The sequence below is a fragment of the Phyllostomus hastatus genome, unplaced genomic scaffold, assembly GCF_019186645.2.
Source record: "Phyllostomus hastatus isolate PE091 unplaced genomic scaffold, TTU_PhHast_1.1 phas_contig_58, whole genome shotgun sequence".
Taxonomy (NCBI): domain Eukaryota; kingdom Metazoa; phylum Chordata; class Mammalia; order Chiroptera; family Phyllostomidae; genus Phyllostomus; species Phyllostomus hastatus.
The window spans coordinates 29,283,618-29,305,541 of NW_025333916.1; the positions used below are offsets into that span (position 1 = coordinate 29,283,618).

The 21,924-nt window shown below is 37.0% G+C and overlaps 1 protein-coding gene and 1 pseudogene across 3 annotated transcripts in view; one reads left to right on the plus strand and one right to left on the minus strand.

Moving 5' to 3' along the window:
* Nucleotides 1–21,924, minus strand: part of IPO11 (importin 11) — a 182,372-nt gene that overhangs the window by 125,558 nt on the left and 34,890 nt on the right. For all 3 annotated transcript variants that reach the window (XM_045847914.1, XM_045847913.1, XM_045847916.1), the window contains exons 6-11: nt 17,245–17,380; nt 15,492–15,550; nt 5,519–5,567; nt 3,890–3,960; nt 2,011–2,203; nt 1,222–1,374 (exon numbers count right to left, since the gene is read on the minus strand). In XM_045847914.1, the coding sequence (XP_045703870.1) occupies nt 1,222–1,374; nt 2,011–2,203; nt 3,890–3,960; nt 5,519–5,567; nt 15,492–15,550; nt 17,245–17,380 (661 nt within the window). The remainder of the gene's footprint in view (nt 1–1,221; nt 1,375–2,010; nt 2,204–3,889; nt 3,961–5,518; nt 5,568–15,491; nt 15,551–17,244; nt 17,381–21,924) is intronic.
* On the plus strand, nt 12,354–13,223 carry LOC123824642 (annotated as a pseudogene).

Consider the following 21,924-nt stretch of genomic DNA (forward strand, 5'->3'; position numbering starts at 1 on the left):
ATTTTATAAACCAAACTGTTTTTAAATGACAAAGGAAGACTTCCAAAATGTTTAAGGCATTCTTCAAATATTAGGAAATGTGTATAACTACACAAAGGCACTCAGCCAAAAAGGCTAAATTTAGCCCACATCTGGCCATAACCAAAGGAAAACACACACAGGTACTTTATTAGGTACACAATTATTTGATTTTCTGTAGTGATTGTAGTGAGGGCCTTCGTAGTTTTATTCTGCCTATCTACTATTAAAATTCAAACATAAAATATTTGTTAAAAAAATTTCAATCATCAAAAATTAGTTGTAAATTAAATTTTAAATAGGAAATCCATTTAGCAGTTCAAAAATACTCATTTCCAAATTTCTGGAGTAAAAATTTCTACAAATAAAAATACTATGGAATGAATCACAAAGTAGAAACTGACCTGATAATAGAGACAGGCAGCTAATTTTATATATTTTTGTTTAAAATTACATGATACATTCACAATAATAACTAAAAATTGAAAAGGTCTCTTTGTAGAGAAAATACTATATATTTGAATGATTATGACTCATTTTCTGCTTCTCAATTTGTTCTAATGGCTAACAAAGAATGGATGATAAGCTAATTTTTAAAAAGCAAGATTCTAGCCCTGGCTGGCATAGCTCAGTGGATTGAGCGCGAGCTGCGAACCAAAGCATCGCAGGTTCAATTCCCAGTCAGGGCACATGCCTGGGTTGCAGGCCATGACCCCCAGCAACCGCACATTGATGTTTCTCTCTCTCTCTCTCTATCTCCTTCCCTTCCCTCTCTAAAAATAAAATAAATAAAATCTTAAAAACAACAACAACAACAAAAAGCAAGATTCTCAGATCAAAAGCATTACATTAAAAAATAATCTTATACTAGCCCTGGCCAGTACGGCTCAGTTGGTTGGAGTGTCATCCCTTAACTGAAGGGTTGCAGGTTCAATTCCCAGTCAGGGCACATGCGTAGGTTGCAGGATTCTTTCCCCAGTCCAGGTACATGTGATCCTGAGTCTGGGCAGGTGCAGGAAGCAACTGACCCATGTTTCTCTCTATCCCTTCCTCTCTCTCTCCAAAAGCAATGAAATAATATCCTCAAGTGAGGATAAGAGACAAAACAAAACAAAAGAAGTCTTGTATCTGTAGTTCAAATACATGATGTCTATTTATGGAAGGGTAGAAAAGCCATGGGAATACTAAAATACTGATTCTTACTAAAGCCTTCTGGATCTTCTTCCCACATTGTCAGTTCTTCTTCAGTTAACAGAAAATAATGAGAGACTAATCTTCTACAAATCTCTGTCAAAGTGGGGTATGTGAAGAATGCCATCTTAATCTTATGAGCTTCAAGGGTTTCAGGACTGCTATCTAGAAAAACAAAATCTCCAAGTTAATAGTACCAACATCCTACCCAAGGTGGATTATGTAACTTAAAAATATAAATAAATTTAAAAATATAAATTTAAATTTATAAATATATCCTTGGGGGAAAAGATACAGTGGTGTATAAATTTTCATTTTTATTATGAAAAAACCACAAAGACACCTTTTCTTTTGTTCATACCACACAAACATCAGTCTTACTTCTCTCTTACCCATTTTCATTCATCATGGTACACATGCCCATGAATGAATTCCAAATAACATAAGTTTAACTTGTCTAGAAACAACTTCACTTTATATAAAATCTGAGAAAACTTTTAATTATACAAATGAATAGACCCTAAACATGAGCTGCAGTAGCTATTTTAACTGCCACTTTAATCTTAAAGTCCCTAGGCCTCCACTGATCCTCTATTGTGCTATAAAAGTCAGTTTACTAAACGTATGGTTTTTAAAAGCTGGCATTCACATAACAAGACCTAATCCTTATCTCCATTTCAAGTTGCAGCAACATTTTATTTTTCAGACAAATTAATTTCAAAAATTTACATAAAACAGCATTTATTTCATACGTCAATTAAAATAAGAAAATAAAAAATAAAACTATCTGAAAAGCATTACCTTCAAAATTTTTGGATGGCTTATAAGCATAATTTTTGACAATCATCTTAATAAGATTCATGCATTGGACAATGAATCGTTCAAATGTAACCCCTTCACCAACTTCTGTAAATACATAGCTCACAGAAAATTCCAGTGACCTCTGAATTAGTGGAGTAAATGAAAAGGGATGTTGATCCAAGAAATCCAAAAGCTGTAAAGAAAGAAATTAAAATGTATTTTCCCCATATTAATATAGGAGTATAAGCATCTATAAGTATATCTTACAACTTCACTAGTAAACATTTGGCAAGTTTTGAACCTTGGTGAGTCTGTGTATGCAATTTCACATGTAATATACATGTAACATATGCATAATATACATAGCACCACCTATAAAGCATTCTTGCCACTTCCACCTTTTTGCACCAAAACAAAAAAACAAGAAACAAAAAATCCTGAATGTGAGCAAGCCTCTACATCTAACTATAAATTTGTAAGAAACCTGGAGGAAGTGAGGGATATGGAGACAAAGAAACATGGTAAATAACACATCAGGATGCGGCTGATTCCAAAACATGGAAAACTCTACAGAAAATAATCAATTACCTCAACAAATATACATCAATGAAAAAAAAATAAATGGAAGGAGAATTGACACTACTGAATCCTAATTCGAACCATCTACTAAAAAATTCATGAGAGAAATCTGAAAACTAAATATTTAGATAATATTAAGAAGTCATTGTAATTTTTAAATGTAATAAGTGTTAAGATTGTTTTTTTTAAATCTCTTACCACTTAAAGACACATTCAAATATTTACAGATAATACTATATGATTTCTAGACTGGCTTCAAAGTAACCAGCAAGGAGGAGAAACCAGATAGATTAAACAGAAATGACCATGACCATATGGTGATAATTGCTAAAGCTAATTCTATTTGGAGGTATATTTGAAACGTTCCAATTTTAAAAGCTTTTTAAAAAGTCACAGAGGTCATAAATATGAATTTCATAAATTAAATTATGCATGAACACTGCACAGCACCACTGACTAACCACCTTGTCTTATTTTACTTTGTTTTGTGATTTTTGTTTTTAACTAAGAGGATCTGAATCAGTTTTATACTGGGTCTTGGAAGATTAGATGGCTTTTACCGCTGAAGCTATTTGGAACATATAGTTGGAAATGAACACAACTAGAACTACAGGTCAGTGCTCCCTAACCACAAACATAAAAACAGCTCATTGCTACTCCTTTTCTCCTTTCCCAGGGAATAAACAGTCTTAATTCTATTAATGAACCTTCAATGAAAACAGGGAAAAGGATAAAGATTTAGATATTGCCACCTGTCTTCAATTGTTTCATTTCAATGAAGTCCTCAACCCCAATCTTCCTGATTGCTATAACTTAATTCTTTGAACTTTTCCCAACCCCAAAGCCCAAAATTTCATAAAAATAATTTTATAAAACTCAATTTTATCAGAAATTTATACACATTGCCCAGCAAGTACACTAATACAATTCTATTCAAAGGAGGTTTAATTTGACAATAATCATTCATTCTGAATATCATGACTTCCTGATATTATACTGCCTGCTATATTTTAACTGCATCCTGCTCCACTGCACTGGTATCTTTTTTTATCTCTCTTTCTCAAATACTTACTAGGATAGATTTTTTTAACATCAAGGTGATTCATACACTATAACTTATGGTATATAAATTTAATTATTATAGGCTTTGAGATACAAAGGTGTTTTTTCTCTCATTTTCCCATAAAAAGAAAATAAATTATGCTGAAATCAAAATGTATGCTTATTAAAATATCATTTTCCTTACTAAATTTGCATATGTGTATGTTATTTGAGATAATTAACATTTAAAAAAACTTACCACTTTAGTAAAAAGAATAATGGTCTTTTCCAATCTATCTCTACACACGTTATCTGTACCTATATTTCTACCTGTTAAAAATACATTTCAAATATTAGTACAAGTTTATAATATTCTATAAATTCACAATGAAGACAATGACAGACTAAAAAAAGTCATCTATTTTTTGCATATTTTGTATTATGAATTCATTACTGTGTATTCCCAACTCTAAACAAATTAACCATAAAAACAAAGTTTTCACAGAATATCAAGATTTGCATTTAACAGAAACAGTAATCCCCAAGACCAGTATTTCACAAAATTAATCCTAAAATATAAACTGAGTCCATTTTAAAGTAAAAGGGTAACAATTTTATCCATGAATCACGAGTCTCATTTTCAAAATCTGAATTAGTCATAGTTGAAATACTTTTCAAGCAGTATAAGTAGAAACAAAGCACTCAAAGATTAACATACTCATTATTTTTCCTTTATCTCTAATAATTTTCTACTGATAATTTCCCTGTCATAATAATTAATTATGTACATTAATTATGTACATAATAATTAATGATGTACAAAAATAATTAATTTTTGTACATCAGAATGTCTATCAGCCCATCAACTACTCTGCTCTCTAATCATATTCTTCATATTCTGCCTCATTATTTATTTCATTCTCCCTCTGCTCCCCCCAGGCAGTAACCAAAGAAAAATAACAATTTTTAGAAAAATAAACTGTATTATATGAACTGTCTTATTCACCTTTACATGTACAGTACCCAGAAGAGTGACTGGCAATAGACTCAAGAATGCTTTTGTTAAACTGAAAATGACTGCCATGAAACAATCAGCAACTCCTTGAAAGTAAGTACACTAAGATATCTTCCCAGGTTAGTAAGTCCTCAAAAACACACACATATACATAAAAGCACACACTTATACAGGATATACATACCAGTGTGTGCATACAGGACATGCATGTGTGAATGTGTGCATGCACACGTATCTGTGTATCCTAAGCAAAGATGCTTACAATCACAGGGAAAAGGACAACAGACTACCAGTATAATACAACATAAATATAAATGCTAAATTCTCTTTTGTGTGGTAGTGGATTACAATGGGTCCTAAAGGTAAGGTTAATGAACAAGAATTAAGGAATTAAGAATTTAAGGAAATTTGGGGGGTGGGCTGGCTAGAAGAGGGCGAAAGGGGGAAAAACTGGGACAACTGTAATAGCATAAATGATAAAACATTAAAAAATAAAATAAAGGAAATTTTTATCATACGGATATGTAAAATGCACTAAAAGCAACAGAATCTAATCTACAAGAGGTCTACATATCATGTGCATAGAATCTACACAATGACTATCTGTTAAATATGACTTGTGGATGTCTGCATGGAATATGGTAGTAGCAGTAGAAATACAGAATGAATAATCACAAAATAAACTTTCTGAAAAAAGGTTTCCTCGATACTCAAGACTTGTGTATGAAAACAAAACTGAGCTTCCAATTTAACTTCAGAGAACTCATTATCAAGACACAAGCTCTTAGCCTCTCTCCAGATATGCAAGTTTAGAGCAGAAGCTACTAACAAGAAAGGGTTCTACAGTAAAAATACTATCATGAAAGTACTTACTGCATTCCAGAAATTGTTTTAGACGGTCAAATATTCCATGTAAAAAACCCTAGAAAAGAATATTTTTAAAAAGTGTCTCAACTTATACTGTAATAAACATTTATCTTGTATTTTTCAGGAATACTGAAACATTTCAATTAAATCATTTTAAAAAGATAAAATTAAAATTAAAAAGTTTACTATTATAAACAAGTCTTACACAAGAAAGTAATTACAGTTAAGTCCCCCTTATCTGCAGGGGATAAGTTCTAAGATCCAATGCCCAGTGGATGCCTAAAACCTTGAAGAATAAAAGCCCTAAATATACTATGTTTCTTCCTAAATATACATACCTACGATAAAGTTTAATTTATCTAAGTTAGGTACAATAGGAGGTTAACAACAATAACTAAAAATAAAACAATTATAACAAAATACCATGATGTTATGTAAATGTGGTCTTTCTGTGATTACTAAGTGGCTACCAGTGACTGACCTTAGTCTCTACGGTGAGAATATTCTGGCCAAAGGGATAATGCACATCCTGTGGGGGTGGTGGACAGGGGTCAAGAGGGATGGGGCTCAAACAGCATAAGATTTCATCACACAACTCAGACCACTGTGCATTTTAAAAGTTTTGAACTGTTTATTCTGAAATTTTTTATGTAATACATTTGGGCCACAACTGCCTTTGGGTAACTGAAAGCAAAGAAAGTGAAACTATGGATGGGGGGACTACTGCATAGTATTTCATCTCTTCAGTGTCTCATTTCAGTTAATTGAGTTACCTCAATCACTTTGCAATAAAATATTATTTATAAAGTATATTTCATAAGTACTCCCTATTCTCCTCACTTTTTAATTTTTCTTCACAGTCCTTATAACTCCCAGACACACTGTTTGTCTATTATGTCTCCTCCCACAAGAATGTAAACTCCTTAAGATCCAGAGCTTTGCTTTCTTTTATTACTTTACACCAGAATCCACGAACAGTATTTAGCAATAATAAGTTCTCGATATATAAATAAATGGTAGTAATTATTTTAAGCAGAGGTTCCAGATCTCAAGTGTTAAAATATATTAGCCTCCAGATACCAGAAAAGGTAAGCGGCATCTTTTACCATATGGGTTCAAAAAAACATTACTTTTTTAGATACAGGGTCTGGCAGAAGTCAGTCCTGCTTGCATGGTGTTGGTAGAGTAAGAATATGGGTGTAATGATTTCTCATTTTAATTTGAACATTTTAATGCCATATGGTGTGCTTGAGAGTGATATTATTATCTTACAGAATTACATGCTTATGATTGTATAATAAAAAAGGAGCATTATTTGTGCCAAACCCTGTATATTTTAAAACATTCTAAGAAAATTTTCCAGATTAAGTATGAAAGGATAATGAAAACAACTTTATTATGATTTTTAAGAATTTAAAAATTGTAGACATCTCCACATTAATTTTGAGACAGAAACATCAAAGATGTCACATGTCCTTTTAGATGGTCTAGGTTTTTTCAACAAAGTACTGTGTAATAAATGTTTTCCAGCTAAATGACTAAAATAAATTGTCTTATTTCCCCTTTTCCTTAGAAATATATTGCTTACTAATAGATTCTTTAAAAAGAACTTTATTATACTGATTGATTCTAGAGAGAGATAGGGAGAGGGAGGGAAAGGGAGGGACAGGGAAGGAGAGGGAGGGAGAAGGAAGGAGGGAGGGAAAGAAAGAGAAACATCAATCCACCTATTTATGCATTCACTTGTTGCCTGCCTCTTATATGTGCCCTGACCAGGGATCAAACCCGAAACCTTGGCGTATTGGGACAATGCTCTAATCAACTGACCTACCCAAGCAGGGCCTATTTTCTTTAATACAAAATCAGTGTATCAGTCAGGGTTCTCTAAAGAAAGTAGAAAATTATAAAGGCCATCAATTTTAGTAAGCTTATCAACAGAATCAGGAATCTACAGAATCATAGACAGCACTAATCTGTAATTCAAATAAACTAAGTTACTTGACTAATGTTACAAAATAATAGAATAAGAATTCAAATTAAAGTTGCTATTAAATGGCAATTTATGGGCAGACTTTGATTAATTGCTAAGCTTATTACAAAAAATCATCTCTTAATCCTAAAACATACAATGAGGTAGATACTATTATTTCTTTTTTAAAATTGTTTTATTGATTATGCTATTACAGTTGTCCCAATTTTTTCCCCTTTGCCCCACTAACCCTAGATCCCCCACATTCTCTAGCAATCCTCACACCACTTCATTGTTCATGTCCACAGGTCATGTGTGTCAGTTCTTTGGCTACTACATTTCCTGTACTGTGCTTTATATCCCCATGGCTATTCTGTAACTATCTATTTGTACTTCTTAATCATTTCACCTCTTCATCCATTCCCCCGCACTTCCCTCCCATCTGGAAACCATCAAAATGCTTTCCATATTCACGATTCTATCTCTGTTCTTCCTCCTTAATTTGTTTTTTAGATTCAATTGTTGACAGATATATATTTAATGACATTTTATTGTTCATGGTTTTGATCTTTTTCTTAAGTCTCTTTAACATTTCATATAATAATGGTTTGGTGATGAACTCCTTTAGTTTTTCCTGTCTGGGAAGCTCTTTATCTTCCCTTGGACTCTAAATGATAGCTTTGCTGGGTAGAGCAATCTTGGCTATAGGTCGCTGCTTTTCATGACTTTGAACATTTTGAGAGATCAGTTGACAGTTTTATGGGAACTCCCCAGTAGGTAACTAACTGCTTTTCTCTTGCTGCTTTTAAGATTCTTTATTTATCTCTAACCTTTGGCATTTTGATTATATGTCTAGGATGGGCCTCTCTGCATTCATCTTGTTTGGGACTCTCTGTACTTCCTGGAGTTGCATGTCTTTCCTTCACCAAATTAAGGAAGCTTTCTTTCATTATTTTTTCAAATAGATTTCCAACTTCTTGCTCTTTCTCTTCTCCTTCCGGCACCCCTAAGATGTAAATATCAGATGTCGTTAAGTTGTCACACAGGCGGCTTACACTATTCTCATTTTTTCGGATTCTGTTTTTTTGTTCTGATTGGTTGGTTTTTGCATCCTTATGTTCCAAATCATAGGTGTGATTCTCAGCTTCATCCACTCCACGGTCACTTCCCTGTGTACTGTTCTTTATTTCAGTTAGCATGTGCTTTATTTCTGACTGGATCTTTTTTATGCTGTTGAGGTCCTCACTAAGTTTCTTCAGCATGCTTATAACCTGTTTTGAACTCTACATCTAATAGACTGCTTATCCCCATTTTGTTTCATTCTTTTTCTGGAATTTGATCTGTTCTTTCAATTGGGCAATGTTTCTTTGTCTCCTCATTTTGTTAGTCTCCCTGTGTTTGATTCTATGATTTAGGCAGAGCTACTTTGACTCCAAGTCTTGTACCGTGGACCAATGTAGTATGTGTCCTACAGGGTCCAGTGGCAGAGCCCCCCCATCATACAAGCTGGGTATTTGAGATGTACCCTATTGTGGGCTGAGTAAACCCCTCTTCTTGTAGTTGAACCTTGGTTGGTGCTGGCAGATCAATGGGAGGGATTTATCCAGGCCAGTCGGCTTCATGTATAGGCTGTGCCCACTGGCTATCAACCACTGCCCCTTGTGGAGGATCAGCTGTGCAGTGGCAGGGGGTGGTGCTTCAGTGTGGTCTGTACCTGTCCACTGGATCCACAGGTTCTGGGGTTTTCTGCGTAGTGCACACCAAAGTCAGCCCCCACATCGTCTACAGTCACCATGCATAAGCTATAAGGCAATCTCAGATGACTTACTTGTGCTGGGCTTGGAGGTTCCCAGGTAAAGCCAAGCTGTGAATCTTGGCTGGCTGTTGCTAATGCTGGGCCTGGGACCACTTAGCTATCAATTCGAGGTCTGTGGTTTCACTGAAGCCAGCTAATGATTGTTTCCTTATGAATCCATTCACAAGAAAAAGTCACTGTTAACAGTTTGCATGTGCTAATAAATTGGGTGGGAAGGAGTCTCAGGGGATCTCCAGGGTGGGGAAAACTGTGTTAACCCAGGTTGATGGAATCTCAGATATGGCACTTACCTCTAATTCTATTGCTCTGTTGGGGAGGGTTCAGAAAAAGGACAATGGCCTCTGTCTGCCTTTCTGTCCGGGAGAAAGTTGTCCCCAGCTCTTGCCTTGATACCAGACACTTCAATCTCTCCCTGTATGCCAGTGACACCTTTCAAGCTGCTATTCCAGTGCTGGAGCTCAGAGGGAATGAGTCTGACTAAATTTGGGTGTGGGTTCTTTAAGAGTTACTGCTTGGGACTCGAGAAGTTTCTTCCACTACTCAATATCCACTCGTTTTTGCAGCCAGAAGTTATTGGGACTTACCTTCCTGGCACTGGAACCCTAGGCTGGGGTGCCTGGTATGCAGCTGGAACTCTTCACTTCTGAGATTTCCCTCCCAAATTTTAATCTACCACATATGGGTGTGGGACCAGCACATTCCGCATCTCTGCCCCTCCTATCAATCTAGATAGATGTGGTTTCTTTACCACATAGTTGTCAGACTTCCACTCAACTGGAAGACAATTTCTGTCAGTTCTGGATGATAGCTATTTTATATTTTAGTTGTAATTTGATGTGGTTGTGTGTGGAGGTGAGCCATGTTTGCCTATGCTGCCATCTTGACCAGAAGTACAGGTACTATTATTTTATCTCCATGTTACAAAAAAGGAAACTTAGTATGGTGAAAGTAATAGCCAGCGGCCGTGCTATGAAGAAAAGTCCAAGGGAATTTGTGGTCTCTGCTCTGGTTTAGTGGTTGTGGAAAAAAGGGAAGTTACCTGAAATTCCGCAGACCATTCCTCCTCATCTCAAGACATGCTTGAGGAGCAGTATGAAGAGAGGCTGAACTAGGCAAAATAAAGACAGGTGTAATGCATGTCTGGACATCAGTGTTGCTGGTTCTTGGGCTTTTGGACTCATGTTTGGACTTACATCTTCAGCCCCCATTATGCAATCACATCAGACTTTCCTGATTCTCTGGCTTGTAGAGGGCAGATTGTGGACTTCTCTGCCTTCATAACCATGAGGATCCAAGATGGTGAATGAGTAAGTTGAATCTACACTAACCTCCTCCAAGGACCAATCTGGAATTACAACTAAATTATAAAGAAATCATCTTGAATAATCAACTGAATACCAGCTGGAGAGAAGCCTTATAACCAAGGACAGACAGAAGAAATCACTTCACCACAGTAAGACTGGTAGGGAGTGCAGAGGAGGAGCAAGAAGGCTGGCTGGGCTCCCATGAGGGCCAGCCCAACTTCTGAAGAGATATATCAGTGGCCCTGAGAAGTGTGGGGTCTAAACCTCAAGCTGGGCTCATCAGCTTACAGCACCAGAGCCTGAAAGGAAACCAGGTAACATACAGCAGTGAAAAGCAGCAGGGTTTCTGTCTGCCAGGGAGAGATGCCTGGAGACACAGAGAGCCTTTTAAAGGGCTAATGCACAAAAGTTCATTGCAGCCACTTACTCTGGGGTCCAGCAGAGGGAGAGCACAGTGAACTAGAGACACTTGAGGAGAACCGTGGGTTGGTGGCTCCAGAAAAATAACTGAAGGAATAGCTGCCAGTATCCCTGTGCTCAGCCATTCCCCATACTGCAGAAGTCATCTTTCTTAAGCAGACCACTCCTCTCTAAGTGGCATCGGCCTGAGGGTAAGCAATAGCCCTACCAGCAGGAATTGCTCTGCTCTGCCCTGTGAAGCTTAATCCAAGCTGCAGGTTACAGCTGATTAGATCAACAATGCAGTTCAATGGATGATTAGTTTAAAAACTAAGGTGGAAAATACAAAGCAGCCTGGGGTTATTTATTTAAGCCCAAATAAAAAGACAACCCACAGAATGGGACACCATACTTGCCATACATCTGATAAGGGGTTAATATCTAATATTTATAAAGTACTTATAAAATTCAACACCCAAAAAAAACAAACCCAATTAAAAAATAAGCAAAAGAGCTAAATAAACTCTTCTCCAAAGAGGATGTATGGATAGCTAATAAACATATGAAAGATGATCAACATCACTAATTTTCAGAGAAATGCAAATTAAAACTACAATGAGAGAACATCTCACACCTGTCAGAATGGCTATCATCAATAAATCAACTGGCGAGGATGTGGAAAGGGAACCCTTTTGCACTGTTGGTGTAAATTCAGATTGGTGCAACCACTGTGGAAAACAGCATGGGGATACCTCAAAAAATTAAAAATGGATCTGGCTTTTGACCAAACAGTTCCACTTCTGGGAATATATCCAAAGGAACCCAAAACACTAATTTGAAAGAACATAAGCACCCCTATCTTCATTGCAGCATTATTTACAATCACTGAGATATAGAATCAGCCCAAGTGTTCATCAACAGATGAGTCAATAAAATAACTACGTGACACTTACACAATGGAATACTACTCCGCTGTAAAACAAGAAAATTTTTACCTTAGCAACAATATGGGTGGACCTGGAGAACATTATGCTAAGTGAAATAAGCCAGTCAAAGAAAGTCTAATACCATATGATTTCACTCATAAGTGGAATCTAATGAACAAAGCGAACTAACAAGCAAAACTGAGAAAGACTCACAGTTGGAGAGCAGATGACAGCTAGTGGGTGGGGGGGAGATAAAGGGTGGAGGGACTGAGCAAAAATGAAAAAGGACTCATGGACATGGACAACAGTGTGGTGACTGCTGTGGGGAAGAGAGTATAAGGTGACTAAATAGTAACAGGAAAAAATACAATAAAGATGAATTTTTTTAAGACCAAAGTAATCTCTTTTTTTCCCCAGGAAACACCAAATGGTGGATGACACTGGTGCTGCAGAAGGGCCCAGAGGACCCAGAATGGGAGTCTGCGGTGGCTTCTGTGGAGGATTTGGCAGCGGCATCCCAGCAGAGGCAGTGACAGGGGTCAGGGTCAAGGCTGTGGAGCTCTCAGAGGCAAGGCTGAGGATAAGGAGTGGACTCCAATCACCAGGTTGGGCCGCCTGGTCAAGGACATGAAAATCAAGTCCCTGGAGGAGATCTATCTCTTTTCTCTGCCCAACAAGGAATCTGAAATCACTGACTTTTTCTTGAGGGCATCCCTCAAGGATGAGGTTTTAAAAATTATGCCCTTGCAAAAGCAGACACATGCAGGCCAGCGGATCTGGTTCAAGGCATTTGTTGCCATCAGGGACTACATTGGACACGCTGGTCTGGGCTTTAAGTGCTCAAAGGAAGTAGCCACTGCCATCCGTGGGGCCATCATCCTGGCCAAGCTCTCTATTGTCCCTGTGCAGTGAGGCTACTGGGATAACAAGATCAGCAAGCACCACACTGTCCCTTGTAAGGTGACCAGGTGCTGTGGCTCTATGCTGGTGAGACTAAACCCTGCACCCAGGGGCACTAGCACCGTCTTGGCCCCTGTGTCCAAAAAGCTGCCAATGATGGCTGGTATCAACGGCTGCTACCCCTCAGCCAGGGGCTGCACTGCTACGCTGGGCAACTTTGCCAAGGCCACCTTTGATGCCATCTCTAAGACCTACCTACAGCTATCTCATCCCTGACCTCTAGAAAGAGACTATGTTCACCAAGTCTACCTATCAGGAATTCACTGACCATCTTGTGAAGACCCATAGCATAGTTTCTGTGCAGAGGACCCAGGGTCAAGCTATGGCCACTACATAATTTTTGTACAAGGAAAATAAAGTGAATTAAGCCCGTTTTTTTTTTTTAAAAAGGCCAAGCTGAAATTCAAATCCAAATCTATGTGCCTCCAGAAATCAGAATCTCACCACTACCATTTAGCACTTCTTATTTTTAAGTTCCATGTATTTTTAAGATCTTTATGTTATTTAAAAAGATGTCCTCAATTTGTTAAAATTCTATCTTCAATCAGTACACCTTAAATGCTACAATATAGAATTTGTAACTGAGTGAAGGTTGACAAATATTATAATTTCTGCAGACAGAAAAAAAGACTATTAAGGGAAAGCCAAAGGCTTACAAAATACTAGCAGATCCAATGAAAACCACTGTTCTAGTATATGAGAATGTGATTCAAATCAATTCATTTTTTGCTGGAAAAAATTGACCAACATAATTTTAGTTAATATAATTTGATAATACTCAGCATAATATTGCATATAATAATTACTGAGTCTCTTGACATAATGCTTCTACCACATCATGTGTTCATGCACTTAACAAATAACTACTGAGCATTTTTGTATGAGAGACTGTTCCAAGCTCTGCAGTGAACAGTCAACAAAACAAAGTCTCTGCTTCACGGAACTTACATTCTAGTGAGGGAATTGAAGGAGAATTGTAAAACTGATTTCTGAAAATTGTTTTCTGGTGGTTTGGTAATGACTGCAAATATTTTAAATGTATCAGTATTTAAAATTGTGGTTGATTTTTGATATATTTTCTGGCAATCTGGTAATACATCAATACTATGTTCCATTTCTAAGAATTCATCCTAAAGAAATCATTAGAAAAGTACACAATGACATATGTACCCAAATGTTTGTTCCAACATCACTTATCAGCAATTAAAAACTGGTAACAACCTATATGTCCTATGAATAGGTAACTGGGCAAGTGAATTACAGGAAGGCTATACTAATTATCGTTTCAAAAAAATGGTCCACCAACTGTAATCATCAATTCACTGCTGACATGAGAAATATTCACAATACACTAAGTTTTAAAAAAGCAAGTAACAAAATAGCAGGTAACTCCTGTTTATATAAAATCAAGGGAAAGGGAAAGTGTATCTAAAAGAATATGCATAAGATGTCTTAAAAGGATACTTAGAAATTTTAGCAATATCTCTAATGAGTTTTTAAATGGTTTGTTAAATTTCCTATTTAAACTTGTTTTAAAAATTAAAATGTAATTAACTTTAAAATAATAAGCATGTAATGCTTTCATAGAACAAAAGAGTCATCAGATTATAATGTATATTAGCAGTTTTTAACTTCTTTTAACAATAGAACCATTATTTCAATAAAAATCTTACCAACACACACACACACACACACACACACGGTAAAAAAGAGTGGAGCTGGTCAAATCGAGAGTATATCCAAAGACCCAATTAGACGTGCGTTTTCCAAACTTTCTGTGTGGCCCTCCCAAGCAATCCACAGAAAGCAACGTTTTTGCTGACCTAAACTCACTGTGAAAACTAACTAATACATATCTCAGTAAGTATAATACAATTTCATTTTGTTTCAGGATAAAATAAAAGCAGTTATATATTTTTGCATAGAAAAAAGTAGAGGACACTATACCAATAAGGAAATTACAACTTGTTGGGCTTATTGATAGGATTTCTCCCTCTTGTATATTACTTTTTTAATTGACTACAAAAAGAAGGTATAAATGTTATGATCAGAAGGAAAAATTCATTTTAAATATATAAAAATAGGCAAAGGAAAATATCAATAATATGAATATCTATGATACATTTGGTAATGCTACAATAGCAATCAAATTCACAGTTCATTAAATTCAAATTCAAATAAACACTCGCAATGTCATCTCCTTCACACAATAGTTGCTTTGATGTAGTAAAAACAAACCACAAGTCCAAAAATATAATTAACACACAAAATGGTAAAAATAAAACTCAGGCTGTCACATAATAAAAACTTTTAAATGATTGTCAAGTAAAAAAAAAATGCCCTGGCTGGTGTGGCTCAGTGGACTGAGTACAGACCTATGAACCAAAAGGTCACTGGTTCAATTCCCAGTCTAGGGACATGCCTGGGATGAAGGCTAGGTTCCCAGTAGGAGACGTATGAGAGGCAACCACACATTTCCCTCCCTTCCCCACTCTAAAAATAAACAAGTAAAATCTTTTTAAAAAATAAGCTTCAAAATTTGCAGGAATATACCAAACATTTTCCTAAAGCCACAAGAAGTCAGTTACCTCTTTCACTTACTTACCATCACTTCCATATTCTTATGAGGTTCCACAAATCCATTAACAGTTAACTTACGCAGCACTGAAAAGTAAAATCAAGATTTATTTGCATCTTATTTTTTCATAAACTATCCTACTAAAATCATGATCATAATGATAAAAACTCAGAATCACAAAACCTCATCAAATTTGAAGGTTATAATCTTTATGCTTAACAGATACAGAAAGATAACCTCTGGTCATTGCTTGGTTTACTAAGTAGGAAAGATGGAACTAAAGCCAAGTTGTTGTGACTCAAAACCAGTGCTCTTCCCATCATAACTACTAATTTTTCTGAAACTACAATGCAAAATTTCACTTAATTTCTATAATTGTTAGTACCTCTCACCTGCAATAACCCTTATTGGTTGAAATTGAAAAGATTACCTCTATCTAGTCCATAAACTTTAAACTATGCCTCAAGGCTTCATAGTTGGACAGAATAAGTCTTTTTAAAAAATGCTATGGAATTTTTTTCTAGGCCAAATGCCTTAAAAATGCCAATGTGTATCAAGGACCTTGATATGTGGAGATACGGAAAAGCTTAAAGCAGGCTAATGTACAGTAGAGCTACATCCCTGGGGTCTGGAGTTAAACTCTGAAATCAGTAAAGCAAGAAAAGTCTATAATCAGAAGAAAACGTGAAAATTCCTCAATCATTAAATTCAGTATTTATACACAGTTTTATGTCTATAACCTTAAACAAGTTTCTCTCATTCTTTCTTAAGTATATATCTTATCTCTCTCTAAAGCCTTTGAATTTCTTCCTCAAGGATGGTTACAAAACCATCTCCACCCACTTGTTTAACCACCTGCACAATGGATTTTACTGTCAGCAGTCCTTTAACAGCATTCACCCTGTGCATAAAGTTCACCAAAATATGCTGAGAGTGTGGATTTTGTGCATCCTCTGCCTGGTTAATATAAGTGGCAGACTAGTGCCAAGAGTGTAGGGTGCCATCTTAAGGTACTAGAGTGAGTATGATAAAGGGATTGTGAAGAAAATAGAAGGATGCTAAACAGACTATAGTAAGAGAAAACTAAAAGCTCCTTGAGCTCAAACTAAGAAAAACAAACTAAAAGAGTTTTAGCAACCAGAAAAGAGACTATAAGACAAAGAGAATAACCAATCCAGTATTTTAAAAAGAAAAGGAATCTCAGAATACATTCAAGATAAAAAATAACCCAGCTTAGGGAAGGTAAAAATGAAGATTTATGCCAAGAGAATGCCTACATGCAAAGCATAGGAAAACAAAGCCAAGAGGACACCCCTCAGGCACCGTCTAAAATCTAAGTGAGCCTGAGGCACAAGCAGTAAAGTGGAACCTGAGTTCTCTGGGAAAAGAACTGGAAAACAGAGCTCAACTAAACCTTGTGGAGAGCAGAGTTAGCATGACAATGAGGGTAGAAGCCCTTAACATTACAGACATGAGCAATGTACAGTGGAAGCAAAAGAAAGTAGGAATATTTACTACTTTGAAAGGAATGCATTCAGAGCCATGAGATGACAGTATCATGAATGTAACAAAACTATTGCACACTTTCATCCATCAGAGTAAAGGAAGCACTATTATCATAAAAGAAAAACAAACTACAAATAAGCCCTTGTCTCTGAGGGAGAAATTAACTCCTATTCTCTCAGTGAGACTAGTAACAGAAAATCCATCCAGAAGAACTATTTGGTGACTGTTCTGAGGTATGTCATTTCAAAAACAAGCACGTCAAGTTTAACAGTACCTTTCAATGACAGCAGAGTTCGTTCTAGGGAACTGAGAACAACAGCAGCTTCATTGCCAGAAGAAACTTGCTGAAGGAATGTGTCTGTGTGGTGATTCCACAGAGAGCAAGCAAAATTATAAATTCCAGAAGCTAACTGTAAAGAAATATCAACAAATTTGTTCACATTATAGATTTCGGTAATCAATGAGACCTACAGATTAATACATTTAGGTTTTTAAATTGAGCACACATTTTCTATGAGATTTAACATAGTTAAGAGTCATTTATCACAACGTTTCAAACTTTCTGGGTCAAAATGCAGTGTAAATACAGTTTACATCGGCTTCTGCTATGAACACACACACAAAATCCACATAACCTCCCTAAAATATTATTTTCTTGAAAAAATACTGAGCATAATGCCTACATTACAGTCTGAAATTTTCTATTTGTACTTTTTATCTTCTGCTTACAGGTTTCAATGCTCAGTTTTTAAAACACTGATTTATGGACTGTCACTGAGTATATCAGATTAAGGCAATATACTAAAAAAATGTATACAAAGGAGTCAAATTTCTGTGTTCTGCCAGTTTTACCCATGTGGTTTTTGAGCATTTACTGGAAACATACAAACCACTGCACAGAGACCCAAAGCTTGTCTGGATGCTTTTCTAATGTGCACTGCTATCTAAAATCCCTCCTCTCACACTGAGATGCAGTTAACCTCTGCCTCACAGGTTGAGGAGGCATTATCTTCACTTTTATCTTCAGTGGCATCTTCAGTTTTCTTCCACAGGGTCTAGGACCAATCTAGCTGAGCCTGCACGGCCATTTTATTTAAATAAAAAACAGATGAAAATGCATATGACTAGCTATTATTAGTAGACTTCAGAAAAATTTTCTTATTCAAATATAAGCATATCATTTCAACTAGTGAAACATTTTATTTATGGTAAGGTTAGCCATCAGCAACCAGTCAGAAATGCAATTCTGTAAATATAACAATATTTCTATGGAAAAATCAAGTTCTATTTTTATTATTTTAATTCAGGAATTTTAACAGCTTGTGCTTACACCTGTAGGGAAAGTTAATCCGAATACTGGCTAACACCTTGTGATCTTCCCAGGGCACAAAAGGATGAAAGGCAGGTAAGGAACTACTAGACCATCTCCTGTTCACTGCCCTATCTCCTCTGCTAAGATGTCATGGGACAGTTTCTTCCCCACCCTGTTCAGAAGAGAGATGGAGAAAATAAAACCACTTAGTTACAGTTTAGAAGCGGCTCCTCAGCAATGGGGCATCCCACTAATTGCACCAGTTATTCAACCCTATTGCTTTGGTCATTCTTTAAGGCACTCAGGACAAAGACCACAGGGAGTGGGTACCAATGGCTAACTTCTGTTCCAGTCCAAAATAAATAAACCGTCTGAATCTAAGAGTGGCTCCTATCTTCACTGACTGATCCATAAAGACTAGACCTTGCCTCCCCCTTGTCCTGCATGCACTCTTGACAACAGCTGCAATAACTGCTTTTAAGACACTTTAGCATATTTTCAAGTACACATAAAACATTTCAGAAATAGTGTCAAATTATTTAATTCTTAATGTTTCGTTACAGCCAAAACATCATGATGACAATTATCTCAAGCAGTACAACAGCACAAGCAGCAGTATCATAAAAAGTTAATGGTCTAAAATTCACATCATTCCATGAAATACTGTTGTAACATAGAAGCAAATAATCTAATTAGAAGGGATATAACCTGACCTCCTTCCCCCGCCTCATGTGCTCCCAGGACTGGCCAAACCCAGTGGAGCCAAAGCAGGGGCACAGGGCACTGGAGGAGGTGGCATGGGGCCCAATGTGTCTTGGAGCTAATTCATATTAGAATGTATAGTCACCTCTTTTAAAATAAATGTATGGAGAACTTCCAGTCAAGATGGACATGCAGGTAAACATGGCTTGCCTCCTTGTACAACCACAGGAAAATTACACTAAACTATAAAAACACCAGTACCCAGAATCGTCAAAAAACTGAGCTGTATGGAAGTCTGACAACTAAGAAATTAAAGAAGTCACATTCGTACAGAAAGGTACGAGGGGCAGACACTCGGAGACATAAAATGAGCAGTCCCACACCCACGTCTGGTGGATAAAAACTGAGATGGATACTTCGGGAAAAAGGGACCCCAGACCCACAGCAGAACACCTGGCCTAGGGTTCCAGTGCCAGGAAGGTAAGTCCCCATAACTTCTGGATGTAAAAACCAGTGGGAGTTGAGGTGACAGAAGAAAGTATGAGATTCTCAAGGATCTCCTCTTAAAGGGCCTGCAATAAACTTAGAACTTACACAGACTCACTCCCTCTGCACTACTGCACCAGAAAAACAGTTGGAAAGGCAGCAGTGGCATATGGGGAGAAACTGAAGTATCTGGCATCAGGGTGAGTACTGTAGGAGAGATTCCTCCCAGACAAATCTCCAGAGGCCAGTCAGTGACCACTGTCCCTTTTCTGAGCCTTTCCCCACCCAGAGCCACAGATCCTAACACCATATCTGAGACTCCATCAACCTGGTTCACAAGGATGCCCCACCCTGGTGATTACCTGAGGCTCCTTCTCATCCATCTTATCTGTGAGCTTTTCTGCAACAGACCATGCTACTAAGACAGGGAGTCCCCTGGCTGGCATAGTTCAGTGGATTGAGCGCGAGCTACGAGCCAAAGCATTGCAGGTTCAATTCCCAGTCAGGGCACATGCCTGGGTTGCAGGCCGCAGGCCACAGCCCCCAGCAACCGCACATTGATGTTTCCTCTCTCTCTCTCCCTCCCTTCCCTCTCTAAAAATAAATAAATAAAATTAAAAAAAAAAAAAAAGACAGGGAGTCAAAGCAGCTCTACCTAATACACAAAAACAAATACAGAGAGGCTACCAAATTGAGGAGGCAAATATGGCTCAAATGAAAGAATAGAACAAAACTCCAGAAAATGAACTGAACAAAATGGATATAAGCAATCTATCAGATGCAGAGTTCAAAACACTGTTTACTAGGATGCTCAAGGAACTTGGTGAAGACCTCAACAGCATAAAAGAGATCCAGTCAGAAATGAAGGTTACACTAAGTGAAATAAAGAAAAATGTATAAGGAACCAACAGTGGAGTGGATGAAGCTGAGAATCAAATCAATGATATGGAACATAAGGAAGACAAAAAAACATTCAATCAGAACAGCAAGAAGAAAAAAGAATGAAAAAATGAGAATAGAGCAAGGAATCTCCGGGACAACTTCAAATGTACCAAATTTTGAATCATATGGGTGCTGGAAGGAGAAGAAAAAGAGTAGGAAATGGAAAACTTATTTGAAAAATTAATGAAAGAAAACTTCCTTAATTTGGTGAAAGAAATAGACATACAAGTTTAGGAAGCACAGAGTCCGAAACAAGATGGACACAAAGAGGACCACACCAAGACACATCATAATTAAAATGAAGAGAGAATCTTATATTCAGCAAGAGAAAAGCAGAGAGTTACCTACAAAGGTGTTCCTGTAAGTCTGTTAGCTGATTTCTCCAAAGAAACTGCAGGCTAGAAAGGACTGGCAAGAAGTATTCAGAGTGATGAAAAGCAAGGACCTGCAATCTACATTATCATTTAGAATGGAAGGACAGGTAAAGTGTTTCCCAGGCAAGGTAAAGTTAAAGGAGTTCATCATCACCAAGCCATTATTATATGAAATGTTAAAAGGACTTATTTAAGAAAAAGATCAAAACTATGAACATCAAACTGACAACAAAGCCACAGCTATCAATAATTGAATCTAAAAAACAAACTAAACAAACAAGCAGAACAGGACCAGATTCATAGATATGGAGATCATTTGGAGGATCATCAGCTGGGAGGGGAAGGGAGAGAATCGGGGAAAAGGTGCAGGGACTAAGAAGTACAAATTAGTAAGTACAGAACAGACAGGGGTGTATCAATAACAGTATAGGAAATGGAGTAGCAAAAGAACTTATATGCATGACTCATGGACATGAACTAAGGGTGGGGATTGCCATAGGGAATGGAGGGTACTGGGAGGAGGAGGGCAAAGTGGGAAAAACTGGGACAACTGTAACAGCATAATCAATGAAATATATTTTAAAAACAGAAGGGATATAATCAGACGGGGAAAAAGAAGCTTTAGCTCAAATGTGTAAGCTTTACTTATAGCTTCAATAAATGTTAATATTTTTCTTAGTAGGTCCTTTCTGAGAATATGAGGCTAAAATATATCTAGAGTCAGAAAATCCATCCATTATTCTAACTTTTATTATATTTACTGTGTAATTTTAAGTTATAGCATCCTAAACTTTTACAAGCATACAAATCATAAAAATATTTGTCAGCTAGAATAAAGGGTAAGAATAGAAACAGAAGGATTTAGAGTCAGGGCACAGAAGAAATTATATATAAGACCAAAATAAAGTTCAGATTTTAAACTAGGCATGTTCTCCTGGGAGTATACCCGCACCTTTCCCTTCCCCTCCTCCTCCCCCACAGGCAGGAACCCCGTAAACTCTAAGTCACTCCACAAGACTTGCAAACGGGAGCAATGGGCGGCCCAGCTCGTGCCAGCTAACTCCCTGAACCTGTCCTCCAAGGTTCCCCTTTCTCCGACCTCTCAGTGAGCCACGGCAACCCCGCCTGGGCTTGCTCC